The 20,390-nt window shown below is 58.7% G+C and overlaps 2 protein-coding genes across 3 annotated transcripts in view; both read left to right on the top strand.

Moving 5' to 3' along the window:
• ANKRD13D (ankyrin repeat domain 13 family, member D) overlaps nucleotides 1-4,266 on the top strand; it is a 13,904-nt gene extending 9,638 nt beyond the window's left edge. For both annotated transcript variants that reach the window (XM_011942385.1, XM_011942383.1), the window contains 9 exons: nucleotides 856-922; nucleotides 1,328-1,409; nucleotides 1,626-1,687; nucleotides 1,791-1,921; nucleotides 2,776-2,933; nucleotides 3,069-3,185; nucleotides 3,275-3,438; nucleotides 3,519-3,610; nucleotides 3,905-4,266. In XM_011942385.1, coding sequence (XP_011797775.1) covers nucleotides 856-922; nucleotides 1,328-1,409; nucleotides 1,626-1,687; nucleotides 1,791-1,921; nucleotides 2,776-2,933; nucleotides 3,069-3,185; nucleotides 3,275-3,438; nucleotides 3,519-3,610; nucleotides 3,905-4,118 — 1,087 coding nt within the window. In that variant the 3' untranslated portion in view covers nucleotides 4,119-4,266. The remainder of the gene's footprint in view (nucleotides 1-855; nucleotides 923-1,327; nucleotides 1,410-1,625; nucleotides 1,688-1,790; nucleotides 1,922-2,775; nucleotides 2,934-3,068; nucleotides 3,186-3,274; nucleotides 3,439-3,518; nucleotides 3,611-3,904) is intronic.
• Nucleotides 4,267-5,217: 951 nt separating this feature from the next.
• On the top strand, nucleotides 5,218-13,457 carry SSH3 (slingshot protein phosphatase 3). The gene is made up of 14 exons (XM_011942386.1): nucleotides 5,218-5,455; nucleotides 5,882-5,919; nucleotides 6,546-6,780; nucleotides 8,346-8,470; nucleotides 8,549-8,620; nucleotides 8,876-8,941; nucleotides 9,054-9,242; nucleotides 9,352-9,445; nucleotides 9,680-9,808; nucleotides 9,917-9,963; nucleotides 10,892-11,038; nucleotides 11,266-11,466; nucleotides 11,563-11,836; nucleotides 13,062-13,457. Exons 1-14 carry the CDS (start codon nucleotides 5,390-5,392, stop codon nucleotides 13,350-13,352), a joined length of 1,974 nt encoding a protein of 657 aa, XP_011797776.1. The 5' UTR covers nucleotides 5,218-5,389; the 3' UTR covers nucleotides 13,353-13,457.
• The last annotated feature ends 6,933 nt before the right edge of the window (nucleotides 13,458-20,390 follow it).

Raw genomic sequence — 20,390 nt, 5'->3', positions numbered from 1 at the left:
TAGCTGGGACTACAGTCGCCCGCCACCACACCCGGCTAATTTTTTGTATTTTTAGTAGAGACAGGGTTTCACCGTGTTAGCCAGGATGGTCTCAATTTCCTGACCTCGTGATCTACCCGCCTCAGCCTCCCAAAGTGCTGGGATTACAGGTGTGAGCCACATGCCTGGCCTCTGAGGTTTTCTTAATATGGTCTTGAAGAGCGTTCCGTGTGCACGTAAAAAGCGTGTGTGTGGTTGTTATTGGGTAGAGTGTTTTGACCTGTTTATGAAGTCTAGCTGTAGTGTTGTTCTTATCTTCTGGTTCTGTGTTGATTTTCTAGTTGTTCTATCCATTATTGAAAGTGGAGTACTGGAGTCTCCAAGTGACATACTTTTATTTTAGCTTTTTATTATGGAAAATTTTAAGCATATATGAAAGAAGAGATAATGTACTTACTCATCACCCAGCTTCAACATTTATCAACGTCTTGCCAATCTTACTGAATCTGTCCTTCCTTACCTTTTTAAAAAATTTTTCCTAGAGTATGTCAAAGCTCATCCCAGATGTCCTGATGTTTCTAGTAAACGCTTCTGCACAATTCTAAAAGATAAGGATGTTTTTAAACCCAGCCCCGACAGTATCATACCTCACAAGATTCATGCGAATTCCTCAGTTTCTTCTAGTCCCAAGTCCATGCTCAAGTGTCCCCCGCTGTCCAGGCACCCTCTTCAGGGGTCCTCCATGTTTCACAGTGAGAAGGGACCCTCAGAGTTGGGCACCCCAGGCAGGCTGATTGGAGGGGGCTTTGGAAAGGAAGGCTTTGGCCAGGGTGTGAGGGTGCAGGTCCTCACCAGCTCCTGTTTGGTCTGTTTCAGGAACAAATGTGGTATCTGGGGCTGGCGGTCTGAGAAGATGGAAACTGTTAGCGGCTACGAGGCCAAGGCAGGAGAGGCTAGTGGTGGGGGGCTGGGGGTAGGAGATGAGGTCCAGGAACTCAGCTCCTCTCCACATCCATCCCAGAGTAGCCCTTGGGCTCTGGAAACCCGGAGCATTTGTGGGAATTCAGCGGGCCTGAGTGCCCATCCCCTGCGGAGTACATGGTGCTCACCCACCTCACGGGCCCCTACCCAGGGCACCGAGATGAAATGAGGAGCGTGTTCCTCTCGACCCTGGGGCTGCATCTCCTCGTTGGTGACTTCCCAGGGTTCAGACCCTGCCACCTCCTCTATTTTGGGGAGCAAGATCTCATCTGTCTCTGGGACAGGAGGACTTGGGTTCTGCACTGGTGAGGCTGAGTGTGGGGAACAGGCTCTGAGCCCCCAGCTCCCCGTGTCCCCTGCTCCCCAGGTGTACAGTGCCACCAACGTGGAGCTGGTGACACGCACACGCACGGAGCACCTCTCTGATCAGGACAAGTCGAGGAGCAAAGGTAAACCCAGGTGCGCCTGCCTGCTGCCCAGTCACACCGTGTGGTGGGGCCACCCTGGCCTGGGGTCAGGGGCCAGAGTTTCCCGGGATGAGCTGGGAGGCCTCCCCATTCCCGTCTGGGCCCTCTTCCCCCAGACAGGAGGCTCCCAGGGTGGAGGGGGGTGGGGACAGTGCGGGCATAGTGGCCCCCTCACCGGCTCCCACCCCTTCTCCGTAGGGGGGAAGACTCCGTTCCAGTCCTTCCTGGGGATGGCCCAGCAGCACTCCTCCCACACCGGGGTGAGCCAGGGCTGGGCTGAGACAGGGCCGGCGGGGGCTGAGCCTGGGCGGGAGGGCACCCTTCATCGCCCTGATCGCTGAGTCTGCCCTGGAACCCACACAGGCCCCTGTGCAGCAGGCAGCCAGCCCCACCAACCCCACAGCCATCTCCCCTGAGGAGTACTTTGACCCCAACTTCAGCCTGGAGTCACGGAACATTGGCCGCCCCATCGAAATGTCCAGCAAAGTACAGAGGTGAGATCTGAGAGTGGCCTGGGGACTTGCCTTGGGACGGGGGCTCTTGCAGACCCCTCTCTGGGCCTGTTGTAGTGAGGGGCCCACTCCCTCAGCTGGCTTCTCTCTGGACTCCACTCCTGGAGGCAGGAGTCATGTCTTATCCATGGTCCTCAGCCCTTAGAAAGGGCTTGGCACAGAGGACCAGTAGCTTGTCTTTGATGGATGGATGGTGCCACCCATGTGTGGTTTTTTATTTAATTTCATGAGTACCTGCCGGGGCCAGCGTGGCACGGTGGGAAGGGCCCCCAGCGACATGGCCTGGGAGTGGAGCGTCCACCTTGGTGGAACAGAACAGTTACGCTTTTGCCCCGTGAGGAGCCCTGAGCAGGTGTAGGTGGTAACAGCAGGCACAGTGCCTGCACAAGCCTAGCACTCTCACCACCATCTCAGGAGGATTCTTTTAGCCACCACACAGTTGCTGGGATTCAAACCCTGACACTCTTGTCCTGGGGTGTGCTGGACACAAAAGTTTGGCAACACGTGAGGCCAGCTCTGGGCTGAGGGGGAGAACGGGGCGATGGGCCAGGCCCAGAGAGAAGCCCACAGCCTGGCACCTGGCCTCCTTGTCCAGAGCAGATGAGCTGGTGCGAAATCCTCAGGAGCCCCAGCCTGGGCCCAGGGAGGGGGGCAGCTTGGGCCACATGGCCAGGACACCAGCTCCCAGGGGAGGCGGGCAGTGGCATCTGAGCAGAGCAGGGCACCCCAGGCCAGGCAGAAGGTGGGTAAAGGCAGCTGCCCACAAACCAGAGGACAGTCCTCAGTGGAAGGGCCACCAGCGGTGCCTTACCCATGTCCTGTGGTCGGCTGGGCAGGTTCAAGGCCACACTGTGGCTGAGTGAAGAGCACCCGCTCTCCCTGGGTGACCAGGTGACACCCATCATTGACCTAATGGCCATCAGCAATGCTCACTTTGCCAAGCTGCGCGACTTCATCACCCTGCGCCTTCCACCTGGCTTCCCCGTCAAGATTGGTGAGAGGCTGGGCCCAGGCAGCGGGAGGATCTCCGGCATGGCACCCTCCCCTCAGCGCAGTCCCTGGAAGGCTGCAGGGGCCGGAGGCGCAGGTGGCTCTCCGCCAGGGCTCAGGTGTGGCTGTCTCCTCATAGAGATTCCCCTTTTCCACGTGCTCAACGCCCGCATCACCTTCAGCAACCTGTGTGGCTGTGACGAACCCCTGAGCTCCGTGTGGGTGCCGGCCCCCAGCTCTGCTGTCGCCGCGTCAGGTACCCCCACGGGAGGAAGAGGTGGCCTGCACAGCTCTCTGGTCACCAAGCCCCGCGGGTTGAGCGTGGCCCCTCTGCCGCCTGCCTAGGGAACCCTTTCCCGTGCGAGGTGGACCCCGCTGTGTTTGAGATGCCCAAGGGGTACAGTGTGCTGGGCACGGAGCGCAGCGAGCCCCTCCGAGATGAGGACGATGACCTCCTGCAGTTCGCCATCCAGCAGAGCCTGCTTGAAGCGGGCACCGAGGCGGAGCAGGTGGGACTTGCGCAGGGGGTGGGCTCTGGCCTCTGCAGCCACAGGGCAGAAGTGACAGCTGTGGGCTCTGGTGACTGCAGGTGACCGTCTGGGAAGCCCTGACCAACACCCGGCCTGGTGCCCGCCCTCCTCCCCAAGCCACGGTTTATGAGGAACAGCTTCAGCTGGAGCGGTGAGCCCCTCATGCAGCTGGCTGGGTCCCTGTCCCCCGAGCCCTGGCTTGGCGGGGAGGAGGATAGCAGGAAGGTGCTAGGACCCCAGGCCCTCTGCAAGGCCACCGTCCGTCAGCAGCACTATCTGCCACCAAAGGTGGTGTGAGGGGTGGGGAAGCAGGACCCCGCCCTGTCCCTCTGCCTGCCACCCTGTCTTTGCCCTTGTCCTCCAAAGCCAGTCCCCAGCCGCTCGGCTTCTGCCCCAGCCTTGGCGCTCACTCTCCTGCTCTTCCCTCCCCTGCTCTGCCTGGAAGGGCCCTCCAGGAAAGCCTGCGGCTGTCCACAGAGCCCAGGGGCCCAGGATCCCCTCCCAGGACACCCCCAGCCCCCGGCCCACCCAGCTTTGAAGAGCAACTTCGCCTGGCCCTGGAGTTGTCTTCGCGGGAGCAGGAGGAGCGGGAGCGGCGCGGGCAGCAGGAGGAGGAGGACTTACAGCGGATCCTGCGGCTGTCACTCACCGAGCACTGAGCCACAGCCCCGGGAGGGCTGGCCAGGCCACTCCCTGCCTGCTTTTGTAATTTATTTATTTATAAACTCTGCTGCTGGGCTTGGGGCCTGGAGCCCCAGGGATGGGCGGGCAGGGGAGACAGATGGAAATAAAGAGACTGTCGCAGCAGGGCCGCTCTGCTCACTGGGCTGGCGTGGTGGGGACCCTGAAGGTGGGCGCTGTGGAGAGACACTGTGGGTGGCGGCCTCAGACCTGGGCTTGAATCCTGGCCATGGTCCCCTTGGCCTATCTGAGCCTCAGTTTCTTCAGTTGTAAAATGAGGAGACCACCCCCCACCCTCTGCCCCTCAGGGCTGAACGGACCTGGCGAGAGTCACATGTTCTTACCAAGCAGGTGTCCTATGACAGATCCCCTGTGCCCTGTCCTACCTGCTGGGGACCCAGTTCGTCCTGCCGCCCAGCCTGGTCTTCTGGAAACCGGCCACGTGCCTGCTGGGGAGGGAAAGGCAGGGTCCCCAGGCCCCATTCACCTCCAGCTGGGAAGAGCCCCCACACCGGCCCCTGCAGCCAAGCCCAGGCCCGGGCGGTGACTGCCGCTTGTTCTCTATGGGTGGGTTTGCGAAAGCCACTTCCCCCGCCTAGCTGGAAGTCCTGCCCTGCTCACCTGGGAGGTGGACCTGAGAGCTTCTGGGTTATTTGTAAACCCCAGGCCATATTTCCCGGAAGCCTGTCTCCCAGTGGTTCCTGTGGAGTGGGAACCAGCAGGCTGACCAGCAGGGAGAAATGTTTGGGGTGGGGGCCCTTGGCCGAGGGCGCGCCGTGCCTGATCCTCTCTAGACCTGTCCCCCACCCCGCCCCCCCCCACCACCAATCTGCCTCCCTAGGACCCGCCTCTGCAGGGCACAGGACGCTGGAGGCCCAGAGCAGCTCAGGTGCTCCCGCTGGGCCCGGCCGGGTGCTTCCTGGGAGGGGGACCAAACTCCTGGCCTCCAGCTTCTGCCCTCAGGGTCTCCGGGCTCCGCACCTGCGCCCGTCCCCGGCCTCGCCCCTGACCTGTGCCTAGGGGCTGGGCCGGCCAAACCTCGGAGACCGGAGGGAGGGGGCCAGCCGCCCTGAGAAGCTCCGCGGGTCCGGCTTGGCGAGTGTCTGTCCCTTTAAGGGCCGCCCCCGAGGAGGTGCCAGGCCCGGGTGGCGCCGTCTCTCCTTCCTGGTCCTGCAGGGCCAGGACTGTCCGCGGGGTTGAGGGAGGGGGCCGTGCCCGGTGCCAGCCCAGGTGTCCCCGGCCTGGCCCCATGGCCCTGGTCACAGTGAGCCGTTCGCCCCCGGGCAGCGGCGCCTCCACGCCCGTGGGGCCCCGGGTGAGTGTGGCCCGGCCGTGGTGCCGCCCACGCAGTTGCTGCCCGGACTCGGGAGCGCGTCCTGCCAGCCAGTGGGCTCCTCTCGAACGGGGACGTGAGGAGGGGGCCGCGGGGCTCGGGCTGGAGGGCGCTGGGGGCCTCGAGGGTCTCTGGTACTGGCGCCCGGGCACAATCCAGAGCCCTGCGCGCCTCCCAGGCTGCGGAGGCCCCGATCTGAGCGCTCCGCCCGCCACCCTCGGCGCCCACCCAGCCGACCTGGCCTTGGGCCGCGGCTCCACGGGGCCTCCCGGTGGGGCGTGGACTGGGGTGGGAAGACGATTGGCATTTGGCGCCTTTTCTGGCCTCCCCCCACCCCAGAATTTCTGAGAGAGGGGAGAGGACAGCCCTCCCCGCCCTCACCCTCCCCTGGGGCTGATCTCTCGGCAGGACGGGGCGGTCCAGCGAAGGAGTCGACTCCAGCGAAGGTGAGCGCCGCCTCCCCCACGCAGATACTTCCGTCTGCCCCGGGCCTGGCCACGGCCGTCCTGGACTCTGGGTGCAGGGACAGAAAGCTCCCCGGAGGACGCGCAGCCGAAGCCCACTGCCAAATCTGTGGGGCAGCGTTTCCGGTGGGGCCGGCTGGTGGGCTCACGGTAGGGCGGCCTTTGCCTTCACCCTCCCCCTGGTCAGCTGGGGCTTCCTCACCCACTGCCCTGGGCTGTGGCTCAGGTGGTGGCCACGGGCCGAACGGCAGGAGGGCATGACGGGCCTGAGGACTCCTGGGTCCCCGACCAAGTTCCCAGCAGCCCCTGAGTTAAACAGGTGGGAGGGGAAAGGGAGCAGCCCCGTCCCCTGGCAGGTGAGTAAGAGTAGAGGGGCTGAGAGCTTGGAAGCCCCCAAGACTGGTTCTCAGCGTGGTGGCAGCTTTGCCAAGGGGCCAAGGGGTTAGAAATGCAGATGCTCAGGCCTCCACTCCAGACCTATCGACCGCGTGGGAGCCCATGAATCCGTGCAGACAAGGGCTGAAGGTGAATGTGAGGCATGCTAGACTTTGAGAGCCTCTACCCTAAGGGGGATGAGGGGCCATGACAGTTGCCCACTGCCCTGCCAGGCAGAGCTTTGCGGTGCTCCGAGGGGCTGTCCTGGGGCTGCAGGATGGAGGGGACAATGATGATGCAGCAGAGGCCAGTCCTGAGCCAGCAGAGGAGCCCCCGAATGAGGAGGAGCCCGGCGGGGACCAGACAGACTTCGGGCAAGGATCCCAGAGTCCCCAGAAACAGGAGGAGCAGAGGCGGCACCTGCACCTCATGGTGCAGCTGCTGAGGCCGCAGGATGACATCCGCCTGGTGAGGGCCCATCTGGAGCTCTGGGGGGCGGGGCGAAGAGACACGCCTGAGGGCAGAATGGAGCCGTGTGTGTGTGTGTGTGTGTGTGTGTGTGTGTGTGTGTGTGTGTGTGCGCGCGCGCGCGCACGCGCGCGCGCGCTTGGGGAGCAATGGTGTGAGGGCAGGGGGCAGCCTGGGAAGTGTTGGGTTTACCCATACCCCAGTGACCCTGCTGTTTTAGGCAGAGATGTTTTGACAGGGTAAGGTCATGGCTGCAGGTCTCTGGAAGGGAAAGAACAGGGGAGGTTTGTCCTGTGTGAGCCAATAGGGCCAAATTAGGTCCAAGAGGTGGGAATTCCAGACGTATGTTTCTCCTCAACTAATAGAAGATTTTCCTGAGGACATGAGCTGTCCCTAAACGGACCAGTGCACAAGGCAGGCGTGCTGGAGGGACCAGGGCAGAGGGGAGGAGGATTCCAGCCCCATGGAGGAAGGGAGTCCAGGTGGAGCCGGAGCACTGGTGCTCAAATGCTTGTGGAGACAGCTCGCCATCCTCCACAAGACATGGCAAACAAGATGCAGTGAATCGGCCGGGCGCGGTGGCTCAAGCCTGTAATCCCAGCACTTTGGGAGGCCGAGACGGGCGGATCACGAGGTCAGGAGATCGAGACCATCCTGGCTAACACGGTGAAACCCCGTCTCTACTAAAAATACAAAAAAAAAAAAAAAAACTAGCCGGGCGAGGTGGCGGGCGCCTGTAGTCCCAGCTACTCCGGAGGCTGAGGCAGGAGAATGGCATAAACCCCGCAGGTGGAGCTTGCAGTGAGCTGAGATCCGGCCACTGCACTCCAGTCCGGGCGACAGAGCAAGACTCCGCCTCAAAAAAAAAAAAAAAAAAAAAGATGCAGTGAATCTTCTGTAAAACTGAATTTACGACAGAAATATCATCCCCTATTGTGAGATTTTGTCCTTAGTATTTCTTTGGTGGTAAACATTTCTCAAATGAAATGATAGCAATGGCAAGTGACAGGGTTTAAAAAACAAAAACAAAAACCAAAAACCTCCTTCTTGCTGGGCACGGTGGCTCATGCCTGTAATCCCAGCACTTTGGGAGGCTGAGAAGGGAGGACTGCCTGAGCCCAGGAGTTCAAGACCAGCCCAAGAAACATAGGGAGACCTCATCTCAATAAAAAACTTAAAAATGAGCCAGGCATGGTGGCATAGGCCTGAGGTCCCAGCAACTTGGGAAGCTGAGGTGGGAGGATCATGTGAGCCTGGAGTTTGGGGCTGCAGTGAGCTGTGCTGGTGCCACTGTACTCCAGCCTGGGCAACAGAGTGAGACCCTGTCTCAAAACAAAAACTAAAACAACCTCCTTCCTCAGCAGAAACAAAAAATGTGCAACCTGTGTCAGTCCCATTCCCCACTTTTTTCCACACAGTCCCTCTTTACCCACTGATTTTACATCTGGGAAGAAGGGGGGTGGGAGAGGAAGGAGCAGTGTCAGCACTGTTCTGGGCCTGGGGTGTCTAGGTGGGGAGCAGGGTCCTTGGGGCCACTGTGACCCTGGGCTCCTCATCTCTCCCAGGCAGCCCAGCTGGAGGCAGCCCGGCCTCCCCGGCTCCGCTACCTGCTGGTAGTTTCTACACAAGAAGGAGAAGGTCTGAGCCAGGATGAGACAGTCCTCCTGGGTGTGGATTTCCCTGACAGCAGGTTCGAGCAGGGAGAGGAAAGGAGGGGCAAAGAGGTGAGGGACGGGGGGACAATGGCTTTCCCTCTGTCCCCTGCCAGCTCCCCCAGCTGCACCCTGGGCCTGGTCTTACCCCTCTGGAGTGATACCCAGGTGTACTTAGATGGAGACGGGTAAGCAGTGGCAACTGGAGGTCGGGTGGCAAGAGGGTGGAATAACTGAGTGTGACAGATGTGACGGGGCCTGGGCACCGGGGTACAGTAGAACTTTAGGCTGGGACTCTGGGGACTGCTCCCAGCTCCCCGTCAGATTCACTGTGATCCTGAGCAAGGCACCTGACTCCTGGGCCTTGGCTGTATCCAGCAAAAGGACAGGTTCTCTGTCGCAGAGCCTGGAATCTGGCCTCACCTGCGCCTGGTCTCCCGCAGGGGCTTCAGCGTGACGTCTGGTGGGCAGAGCCGGATCTTCAAGCCCATCTCCATCCAGACCATGTGGTAAGGACAGAGGCTGCCTGGACTCAGGCCAGCCTCTCCTTCGAAGGAGGCTGCAGGGCCTGGGGAAGGGCAGCAAGGGAACAGTGTGACCCAGCCTCTCCTCCTGTCTTAGGGCCACACTCCAGGTATTGCACCAAGCATGTGAGGCAGCTCTAGGCAGCGGCCTTGTACCAGGTGGCAGTGCCCTCACCTGGGCCAGCCACTACCAGGAGAGACTGAACTCTGACCAGAATTGCCTCAACGAGTGGACGGCTATGGCCGACTTGGAGTCTCTGCGGCCTCCCAGTGTTGAGCCTGGCCGGTCAGTGTGGGGAGGGGAGGGCCTGGGTGGACGGGCAAGGCAGGATAAGGCAGTGGGAGGCATGGTGGAGAGGGGAAGGGGCCCCTTGACTGAAGGGCTTTGCTCCCAGGCCCTTAGAACAGGAGCAGATGGAGCAGGCGATCCGTGCTGAGCTGTGGAAAGTGTTGGATGCCAGTGACCTGGAAAGCGTCACTTCCAAGGAGGTAGGCAGGGGGCCCGGGGACCGAGTCCCCTCCAGCAGGGGCTGTGAGCTTGCCTTTCCTGGGAGCCCTCCCCACCTTGCCTGTCTCCAGTCCTGAGCCATTCCTGGATGCCTTGGCCTTGGCCCTAATGCATCTAGATAAGACACGATGCTGTCCTCAGAGGCCCCAGAGGGAAGGTGGCGGGTCAGGCACTAGGAGAGCCCCAGCCTCTCTTGCCCTGGGCTCTGCCTGCAGATCCGCCAGGCCCTGGAGCTGCGCCTAGGGCTCCCCCTCCAGCAGTACCGTGACTTCATCGACAACCAGATGCTGCTGCTGGTGGCACAGCAGGACCGAGCCTCCCGCATCTTCCCCCACCTCTACCTGGTGAGCTGCAGCCGGGCCTGGGCCTTGCGAACCGCTGGCAACTGCGAGGGTGGGGGCCAGGAGCAGAGGCTGGAGGAAAGGGGGAATGTGCTGCTCCCTGTCTCCCAGGGCTCAGAGTGGAACGCAGCAAACCTGGAGGAGCTGCAGAGGAACAGGTAGGGCTATGAGTCCCTCGGGCCGCCCACCCCATCTTCCGTTCTCCTGGCCTCCCCGCATTGGGTGGTAGCCAGCTTCAAAAACCCCTGGACCACCCTCAGCAGCTGCCAGCTCTGCTTCTAACTCTGTTCTGGGGCTGTTGCCCTGGTGTGGGCTCCCAGGTGGGGACAGGAGACCCACTGGCCAGCCCCCACCCGCTCTCCTCCCCTCCCCGCACTGTGAAACAAGGACAGAAACAGAGGGCCTCAGCCACGCCAAGACGAGCAGCAGCAGAGCCTACTGCTGTAACTGCCTTGGACAAGCAGAAAAAGGTTCCTCTTGCGTGTGCCTGTGGTCCCAGCTACTCGGGAGGCTGCGGCAGGAGGATTGCTTGAGCCCTGGAGATTGAGGCCGCAGTGAGCCACTGCACTCCAGCCTGGGCAGCAGAGAGAGACCCTGTCTCTAAAAAATAAGAAAAAAGAAAGAAAGAAAAAGCCTCTTTTCCACCTTGCCCTGTCTCAGGGAAGAAGGAACTGCCCTTCTCCCCATAGGGACCTGGCTGCCTGCTCTGACAGGTACCTGTCATCTGCCCACCAGGGGCTTCTGGGAGACCTGCTGTAGCCCCTCTCACCCCCTGCTGCAGACCCACCCACTCTCAGCATAGGTCAAAAGCTGTTGTCTAACTCATTTCCGAGAATAACGGAAGGGCTGGAGTTGCAGTTGAGCCAGCTGTCTGAACCAGATGAGGAAACAAGCCCAGCAGGGTAAAATGATTGGTCCAAGGTTGCAGCCATCTGACAGCTGGGTCACTTCTCCTCCCGCTATAACTGCTGCCTCCATGTGACTTGAAACTTAGAGCTAAAGAGAGGCCCAGGGGCTGCCAGGTCTGATGGCCAATGAGCCTGGTGCCTCTGCCCATGTCAGCCTGGCCTTGGGCTTCTGGGACAGGGTCACCCACATCTTGAACATGGCCCGGGAGATTGACAACTTCTACCCTGAGCGCTTCACCTACCACAACGTGCGCCTCTGGGATGAGGAGTCGGCCCAGTTGCTGCCACACTGGAAGGAGACCCACCGCTTCATTGAGGCTGCAAGGTCGGTCTCCAGACTTTGCTGCCTGCCCCACTGTGGCTTCAAGTGGCCCCCAGTGCCCTCCTCCTGCCCACTCTGCCATCAGCTGTGCCATTCCTTCCAGCCCTCAGTGTCCTTCCCTCCTTCTCCTCTCCTCTCGGTTGGTTGTGAGCCCTTTACTGGCCCTCCCCTGCAGGAGGTGGGGTCCTTCATGGTGAGGGGAGGGTGCTGAACCTGGCCCGCTTCCACAGAGCGCAGGGCACCCGCGTGCTAGTCCACTGCAAGATGGGCGTCAGCCGCTCGGCGGCCACAGTGCTGGCCTATGCCATGAAGCAGTATGAATGCAGCCTGGAGCAGGCCCTGCGCCATGTGCAGGAGCTCCGGCCCATTGCCCGCCCCAACCCTGGCTTCCTGCGCCAGCTGCAGATCTACCAGGGCATCCTGACTGCCAGGTATGGGATGGGAGTGAGTGGCGGGGGTGAGTAGGTGGGTTTGCTGGGGGTGGGTGCTGGGTCACTCAGAGCTGACTCAGGGCCACCTCCTCACAGCCGCCAGAGCCATGTCTGGGAGCAGAAAGTGGGTGGGGTCTCCCCAGAGGAGCGCCCAGCCCCTGAAGTCTCTACGCCATTCCCACCTCTTCCGCCAGAACCTGGGGGTGGTGGGGAGGAGAAGGTTGTGGGCATGGAGGAGAGCCAGGCAGCCCCAAAACAAGAACCTAGGCCACGGCCACGTATCAACCTCCGAGGGGTCATGAGGTCCATCAGTCTTCTGGAACCCTCCTTGGAGCTGGAGAGCACCTCAGAGGCCAGTGACATGCCAGAGGTGAGGCTGGGGCTGGGGGAGCTCAGCTTGCAGGGCTGGGGGCCATAAGGAGGGAGATGGGGAAAGACCAGGATGGGCGTTTGACTGTAGACCTGAGCAGGGCGTACCCGGCTAAGTCTGGCCCACCCATGCAGGCTGTCCTGGTAGGACCCAGGGGGCCTGGTCCCAGCCTCCTTCACAGTCAGTCCAGTACCTCTTAGTACCCAGTGTCTCCAGCCTGTCCCATGAGTACCCCTGAAGACGGGGACCAGGCACGTCCTGGCCCCCTGAGAACAGCTGAGACCCAGTGAGGGCACGTGGGGGCGCTGTAGGCACAGGCTGGAGAGGGGTCCCGGGGGCAGGGCAGAAGCAGCACCTGTTTCCAGGGCTCCTGGGTGAGCCAGCCCCGGCCGGGGTCGCCAGCAGGTTCCAGCCAGGCCACAGGACTAACTGTCTAAGGGGCAGGGCTGCCTCCGCAGGCCATGAGCTCCGCAGGCCCGTGCGGGCCCTGGGGGCCATCTCTAACCCCATGGTGGGGAGGCTAAGTTAATCTCTGAAGCCCCTCCTGGGTCTGAGGAGCAGGACCTCAAAGAATCGGGTGGGGAGGAGTCTGCACACTCACACCGCCCAAGTCCTGCCTAAGTGAGCACCCTCAACGCTAAGTGCTGCGGGCACAAGCCTAAAACTGGGAGCCAGGCCCTGTATGGGACTCAAGGTCAAATGGCTGACTCGGAGGAAGGAGTGTCCACTGAGGGCAGGAACATTTAGAAGAGGCTTCCTGGAGGAGGTGTGGATGGGGAAGGATAGGGAGGCGTGGCGGGTTGATGGGCGGGTGTGGGCGCTGCGAAAGGCAGGAGGTCCTCACCCAGCACTGGACACACGCATCCACCCAGCCCAGGTCAGGGGCTAGTGCTGGCACGGGCTGCACCTGCCGGCTGCCCGTGCAAAGGCAGAGGAAGGATAGGAGGGGCGGAGGGCAGGGAGGCCTGGGTCTCCAGGGAGCTGAGGAGGGCTTCTGGGGGCCGGAGGGAAGCTACAAGCAGGTAGGGTTCAAGCAGCAGGCAGCAGGGCGGGGTGTTGTCCTCCCTCCTGGGGAAGCATGGCTGTGGACAGCTTGGCTTTTGGTGTGTGCGCCACAAACATTCTGGCCCTCGCCTCCTCCCAGCTCTGTGCTCGGCACCCCTGCCCAGATCTTCCCAGCTCTGCTTGGGTGCCCCATGGCTTCCATATCCTCACACCTGTCCAGGTTTTCTCTTCCCACGAGTCTTCACGTGAAGAGCCTCCACAGCCCTTCCCACAGCTCGCAAGGACCGAGGGAAGCCAGCAGGTGGGCAAGGCGCCTCAGCCTGCCCTGAAGTCCTGCCAGTCAGTGGTTGCCCTCCAGGGCAGTACCCTGGTGGCCAACCAGACCCGGGCCTTCCAGGAGCAGGAGCAGGGGCAAGGGCAGGGAGAGCCCTGCATTTCCTCTACGCCCAGGTTCCGGAAGGTGGTGAGGCAGGCCAGCGTGGATGACAGCGGAGAGGAGGGTGAGGCCTGAGCCCTCACACATGCCCACGTTCCCCTAGACACTAGAGGATCCACAACTCCTTGGAGAAACACCTTCACGTCTGTCGCTGCACACATTCCTCTCAGCTCCGCCCCACACCCCTGTCACTACAGCCTCACCCCCTACAGCCTTAAGTCCCAGACCCATGTCCACCTGTCCAAGGGCTCAAGACTTTCTAACTGGGATGTGGTAGAGGGATTGAAGGTGCCTTTGGGGGCAACAGCACCCTAGTTTCATTCTCAACTCTTGCCCTGAACACTCACCTGTGTCACAGAATAAAAACGGAGTTTCCAGTACAAAAAGGCTCATGCCCCCCCCGCCCCCCGCACCGCCTATCCTCTCCCAGTTCATTCCTGGAACCAGTCAGGCCAGGCAACCAGTGGCCCCCAAAGGCAGGCAGGATCCTCAGGCCCCGGCTGTGGGAGGCTGGAAGGGCTGGCAGGTCACTTCCCTTGTCCACCTCAACCGGTCCAGGCCTTTGCTGCTGTCCCCAGACCTCCTGTGACACCACCCAGATTACAGGGCACCAGGCCAGAGAGAGTCTTCTGTTTGTCCTTTTTGGCCCCTGGCTAGTCAGTTTTTCATAGCCTTATAGTACCTGACTTTGTATTGAGAAATAAAACACACTTTCATATTCGGTTGTTTTCAACGTGACAATGAAGCTGCCTGTGTTGCAGTCCCTTCCTCCCAGCAGTCTCCTCACAATTCCCAGGTGGCTCGTGACAGACCTGTTTGGGGGAGTGCGGTGTTTGGGCGTGGTGCGGGAGGAAGACTGGGTAAGAGAAGAGAGGAGGTCAGTGCTATCTCCCCATCTCCTGGGGCAGGGCCTGGTACATGTGACCTGCTCACACCCGCTCAGGCAGGTCGGGCAAGGGAACCAGTCCTCACCCACCGGACAGCAGGCATGTGGCTCCACTGTGAGAGCTGGAAGGGGTTACTCATGAGGAAGTGCCTACCTGGACAAGACCAAGCCTGTTCCAAAAGCAAAGACTCCTGGCCGGGCGCGGTGGCTCAAGCCTGTAATCCCAGCACTTTGGGAGGCCGAGACGGGCGGATCACGAGGTCAGGAGATCGAAACCATCCTGGCTAACACGGTGAAACCCCGTCTCTACTAAAAATACAAAAAAATTAGCCGGGCGAGGTGGCGGGCGTCTGTAGTCCCAGCTACTCGGGAGGCTGAGGCAGGAGAATGGCGGGAACCCGGGAGGTGGAGCTTGCAGTGAGCTGAGATCCGGCCAGTGCACTCCAGCCTGGGGGCAGAGCGAGACTCTGTCTCAAAAAAAAAAAAAAAAAAAAAAAGACTCCTTTGGACACTTGATACCAGTTCTATGGCATATTTTGGGTCCCAAGAATCATCTTCTGCCTGCTACAATGCAAAAGGGCCTGATTTTCCAAGCCAGCCTATTGCTGCCTGGGAAGAAGGACCCTTGGTGGCCCTTCCCCTCCTGCCCAGGGGTTTCTTCTGCTCAACTTTAGTGTCCAAGAAGAGTTAGTCGTTCCATCTGTTTTTTTCCTTTTTTGAGACAGAGTCTTGTTCTGTTGCCCAGGCTGGAGTGCAGTGGGGCGATCATGCCTCAGTGCAGCCTTGAATTCCCAGGATCAAGCGACCCTCTCACTTCAGCCTCCCGAGTAGCTAGGACCACAGGCACGTGCCACCATACCTAGCTAACTGGCTGTATCTTTGTCACTTCTTCTGTGGTTTTTTTGTTTGTTTTTTGAGACAGGCTCTTGCTCTGTCACCCAGAATATGATCTTGGTTTTCTACAGCCTCAACCTCCCGGGCTCAAGCGATCCTCCTGCATCAGCCCTGAGTAGCCGGGCTACATAAGCATGGGGTACCTGGAGGGCCTCAAAAGGCAGCTGGTAACAAGTCATTGCCTGAGAGGACGTGAAGGACTGGAGGACAGAGTAGGAGCGAGATTTACTTTTCATTTTATATCCTTCTTCATGATTTTTTTCCCCTTTAGCAATTTGTGTGAGCTTTGTGTATACATAGGATTCCTTTTTTTTTTTTTTGGAGACAGAGTCTCGCTCTGTCTTCTAAACTGGAGTGCAATGGCACAATCTTGGCTCATTGCGACCTCTGTCTCCCAGGTTCAAGCAATTCTCCTGCCTCAGGCTCCCAAAGAGCTGGGATTATAAGCGCGCGCCACGATGCCCAGCTAATTTTTGTATTTTTAGTAGAGACAGCGTTTTGCCATATTGGGCAGGCTGGTCTCAAACTCCTGACCTCAGGTGATCCAACCTCCTTAGTTAGCCTCCCCAAAGTACTGGAATTACAGGCGTGAGCCACTGCACCCAACCCATAGGATTCTTAATTTTTGTAGATTTTGTTTTGTTTTGTAGAGATGGGGTTTCACCATATTGCCCAGGCTGGTCTTGAACTCCTGGGCTCAAGCAATCTGCCTGCCTCAGCCTCCCAAAGTGCTGGGATTACAGGCATGAGCCACCACACTCAGTGCCCTCTTGTCTGTATTTTTGATGCAGTTTCCCCTCCAGTCTTCATTTCCCTGATTGCTGACTTCTGACTTCTTAGAATCCTCCTGGATTCTAGTGGATCCCACAGCTAGTGAGCCCCACAGCTCTGAGTCCCTGATCAGACCTGCCTTCTGAGATGCACAGGCTGCAGGAGGGCAGGGCCTGGCCTTGGCTTCCCCCGACACTCTCACCACCACCCACCCATCTGCAGCCCTAGGCTAGGAATACTGAAAGGGCAGCCTGGGTAGGACTCCTAGTTGGCCACAGAATGGGGGGTAGCCCCCAGTGTTTGCTCAGCAGAATGGATCAGGAACCAGAACTAGCTTCCCTGTACCCCACATCTTGTGGCCCTTAGGCATACCACCCAGATAGGTGCCAAGGATTTCTCTTCTGGAAGGGAGTAGAGGCTAATTCTGGCAATGTCTAGATAGCATGTATTGTTAAAATGTATCAAAGTGTAGCCAGGCATGGTGGCCCTCTAGTCCCAGCTACTCAGGAGGCTGAGGTGGGATGTCTTGAGCCTGGGAAGCAGAGGTTGCAGTGAGCCGAGATCACCCCACTGTACTCCAATCTAGGTGACAGAGCAAGACTCCGTCTCAGGAAAAAAAAAAAAAAAGCACCCCTGTATATACTTTTTTTTTTGAGACTGAGTCTCACTCTGTTGTTGCCTGGGCTGGAGTGCAGTGGCGCGATCTTGGCTCACTGCAACCTCCGTCTCCCAGGTTCAAGCAATTCTCCTGCCTCAGCCTCCTAAGTAACTGGGATTACAGGCGCCCACCACCACATCCAGCTGATTTTTTGTATTTTTAGTAGAGACAGGGTTTCACTGTGTTGGCCAGGTTGGTCTCGAACTCCTGACCTCGTGATTCACCTGCCTCAGCCAGTGCTGGGATTACAGGCGTGAGCCACCGCGCCCAGCCTGTATATACTTTTTCATGCACACGTGACCACTAAATCTGTAGGATAAACTTCTAGAATTCTTGAAGCAAAGGCTTTCTTTCCAAGAAAGTGCACCATTTATAGTGAATGGCAATGCCTGTGTCCTTAACGGACTACCCAGCCTACACATCAATGTCATCATCTTGCAACACTCCCAGAGGGAGAAAGGGCAGGCATTATGGTTACCACCGTTTTTAAACAATTAATTAATTAATTACTTTTTTGAGACAGAGTCTCACTCTGTGGCCCAGACTGGAGTGCAGCGGCACGATGTCGGCTCACTGCAACCTCCCCCTGCCTCCTAGGTTCAAGCGATTCTCATGCCTCACCCTCCTGAGTAGCTGGGATCACACGCATGTGCTACGACGCCGGCTAATTTTTGTATTTTTAGTAGAGGACGGGGGCGGGGGGGGGGCTCACCATGTTGGCCAGGCTGGTCTCGAACTCCTGACCTCAGGTGCTCCACCCCCTTCGGTCTCCCAGTGTCCTGGGATTACAGGCGTGAGCCGCCGCACCCGGCCCAATACCATCATTTTCTAGAAATGAGTAAACTGAGGCTCAGAGAAGTAACTACTTAGTCTCTAACAGAGCCGGAATCAGATCCTGGGGTTCTAGATTCTCATTCCAAGAGCCTAACTCGGCAGTGGGGAAGCTGGCTCCTGGGCAGTCAACTGACCGCACAGTTCCGCCCAAGGCGGGACCTGGATCTAGAAGTGCTCGGAGCTCGTGGGTGGGAGGATCAGGATGACTGCTGCTCCCGGAGCCCGCTTTCAACTCCCACCCCGCACAGAAGCCTTTCAGCAGCGCGAGGCGTCGCCCAGACCGGACTTGGAACCCTTGCAGCACGACCACCGCGCGCTTCCCTCCGGATCCAGCTCCCACCGTCAGAGCGTCCTCCCTCCGCCGCGCCCGGCTCAGCCCAGGCTGGGGCGGGGCCTCGGAAGCGGCCGCCCTCGCCCCAGACAGGGCGGACCCTCGTTAGGCCAAGTTTTCAAACGGCAAAATCAACCGCGCGGAAGAGACTGTGCCTTCTTTTCACTCCGCATCCCAGACGCCGCAGAGAAACTGCCTTTCAGACCTTCGCGGCCTCTCCTGCGCCCGCAGCGCCCGGGAGCTGGGGACCCGGGTTAGCCACATCGACCGCAACGTTCGCGCGCCACCTTGTGTCCGTTCCTTTAGCTTTCAGGGACAACCGGGAAACCACATTTCCCAGCGTGCCTAGCGCCTCTGCGCAGGCGCAAATAGTTTTCCCTCGTTGCCATGGGAACCTCGCCCCTTCTAGAGTCCCGGCAGCTTGACTCAGCGAAGCGCGGTGTTGTTTTTTCCTGAGGTACTCTGGGGCTGGGACCTGGTCTGCAGAAGGTCCAGGGGGCAGCGTAGGGGGATTGAGGAGAGGAGACCAAGCTGGCCTTGCCTCCGGGACCAGCGCTTCCAAATTATCTGGGGCGTCCCGGCGTGCACACGCTCCGGAGGCCTCGCCGTTCTGAGGAGAGGGGCTGGCGAGGCGACCCGGGTCCGCGGTGCCGGAGTCTGGCTGTGGCCCGCGAAGGCCCGCTCGCCCGCGCCGGCGTCTTGTCATCGCGAGCCGAGGGCCTTCGCGCGGCCGACAGGTACTCCCGGGAGCTGGCAGCCCACGGGGAGGGTTCGCGGCGCAGGTGAACGCGGAGGTAGAATCAGACAGGGCGGTGAATGCGCCCGGGGCTGGATCTGGCTCAGCCGCCGGTGGATTCGGAACCCGGGAGGCCCCCAGGCCCTGTGGGCTTCGGTTCCCCCTTTCTGTAAAATGGGGCTTGGACTGGAATTCTGGTGCCCATCGCGACTCCGTTGCAGAGCCGCCCCTGGCTCTGTGTGACCTACGAGTTCCTTCTTCTGTAAACTAAGGAGGCTGAAACGGATGATCCCTAACGTCTCTTCCGACGGTGCAGTATGTTACACACTGCTGGCTCCATTGCCCCTTATTGCACCCCAAGTGCAAGAAGAAAGAAGGGGACCTGGGATGATCTGAGCAAGACTCTCAGCTTGGGATCTAGAGTCAGAGAAACTTGGGTTTGTGACTTTGGGCAAACTTATTACATCTCTTGAGACTCAGCTGCTTCATTTGCAAGATTGGGGATAATGTTAATACTACCTCCGGTTTTTGAGGATTAAATGAGATGACGCATGTAAGTTTTTAGCCCAGGGACTGCATAGAGGAAGTGCTATCCTAGGTCCCAGCTATCGTTTCTGATAATTTCTACAACAGCCCCTAGCCACCATAAGACCTCGCCTGGCTAGTTTTTTGTATTTTTTAGTAGAGACGGGGTTTCACCGTATTAGCCAGGATGGTCTCGATCTCCTGACCTCGTGATCCGCCCGTCTCGGCCTCCCAAAGTGCTGGGATTACAGGCTTGAGCCACCGCGCCCGGCCAAGACTTTTTCTTAATTTTTGAATTCACTTTATTTCTGGGCAAGTTCATTCTCCTAGGAAGGACGGTTTTTTGGTTTTTGGTTTTTGTTCGTTTGTTTGTTTTGAGACAGGGTCTCACTGTCACCCAGGCTGGAGTGCAGTGGTGTGATCTCTGCTCACTGCACCCTCCTCCTCCTGGGTTCAAGTGATTATCTTGCCTCAGCCTCCTGAGTAACTGGGACTACAGGCGTGTGCCATTGCTCCCGGCTAATTTTTGTATTTTTTGGTAGAGATGGGGTTTCACCCCATGTTGGCCAGGCTGGTCTCAAACTCCTGGTCTCAAACTCCTGGCCTCAAGAGATCTGCCCACCTCTGCCTCCCAAAGTGTTGGGATTACAGGCGTGAGCCATCTCACCTGGCTAGGCAGGATGGTTTCGTAGGCTGATTTTGATGGAGAAACCTGAGTCTTTTTACCCAAGGTTGGATGCTCAAGGCCAGTGTATTGCCTCCCTTCAGCTGTAGGCTGAATTATAGCGTTACCACACAGCATTTAGGGAGGATGCAGGCTTAATGCCACATAGTAGGGTAGATACTTAAGATTCCTAGAGGAGGCCGGGCGCGGTGGCTCAAGCCTGTAATCCCAGCACTTTGGGAGGCCGAGACGGGCGGATCACGAGGTCCGGAGATCGAGACCATCCTGGCTAACATGGTGAAACCCCGTCTCTACTAAAAATAAAAAAACTAGCCGGGTGAGGTGGCGGGCGCCTGTAGTCCCAGCTACTCGGGAGGCTGAGGCAGGAGAATGGCGTAAACCCGGGAGGCGGAGCTTGCAGTGAGCTGAGATCTGGTCACTGCACTCCAGTCCGGGCGACAGAGCGAGACTCCGCCTCAAAAAAAAAAAAAAAAAGATTCCTAGAGGATATGAATACTTACATGTTATGATGCAAAAGCAGCTGAATATAGAATTATGTATTTACATAAGACTGGTTACTTTCATGGTTATAAGGAATGCATAAGAATTCTATGCTGCTTGCATTGAGTTCAAGCTTTGTGTTAATTGAGAAAATTGTAACAAGGAGTTTTAAATTAATGAAAAAAAGTATATATTTTAAAAATCTGGGAACATCCAATAATTTCACAAACAAGCCTTCATTCGTCCAACAAACATCTTGTCTCACTTTGTCTTCCAGGCTGGAGGGCAGTGGTGTGATCTCGGCTCACTGCAC

This window comes from Colobus angolensis, unplaced genomic scaffold, assembly GCF_000951035.1.
Source record: "Colobus angolensis palliatus isolate OR3802 unplaced genomic scaffold, Cang.pa_1.0 Scaffold21, whole genome shotgun sequence".
Classification (NCBI taxonomy): Eukaryota; Metazoa; Chordata; class Mammalia; order Primates; family Cercopithecidae; genus Colobus; species Colobus angolensis.
This window is presented reverse-complemented; position numbering and strand designations above follow the sequence as displayed.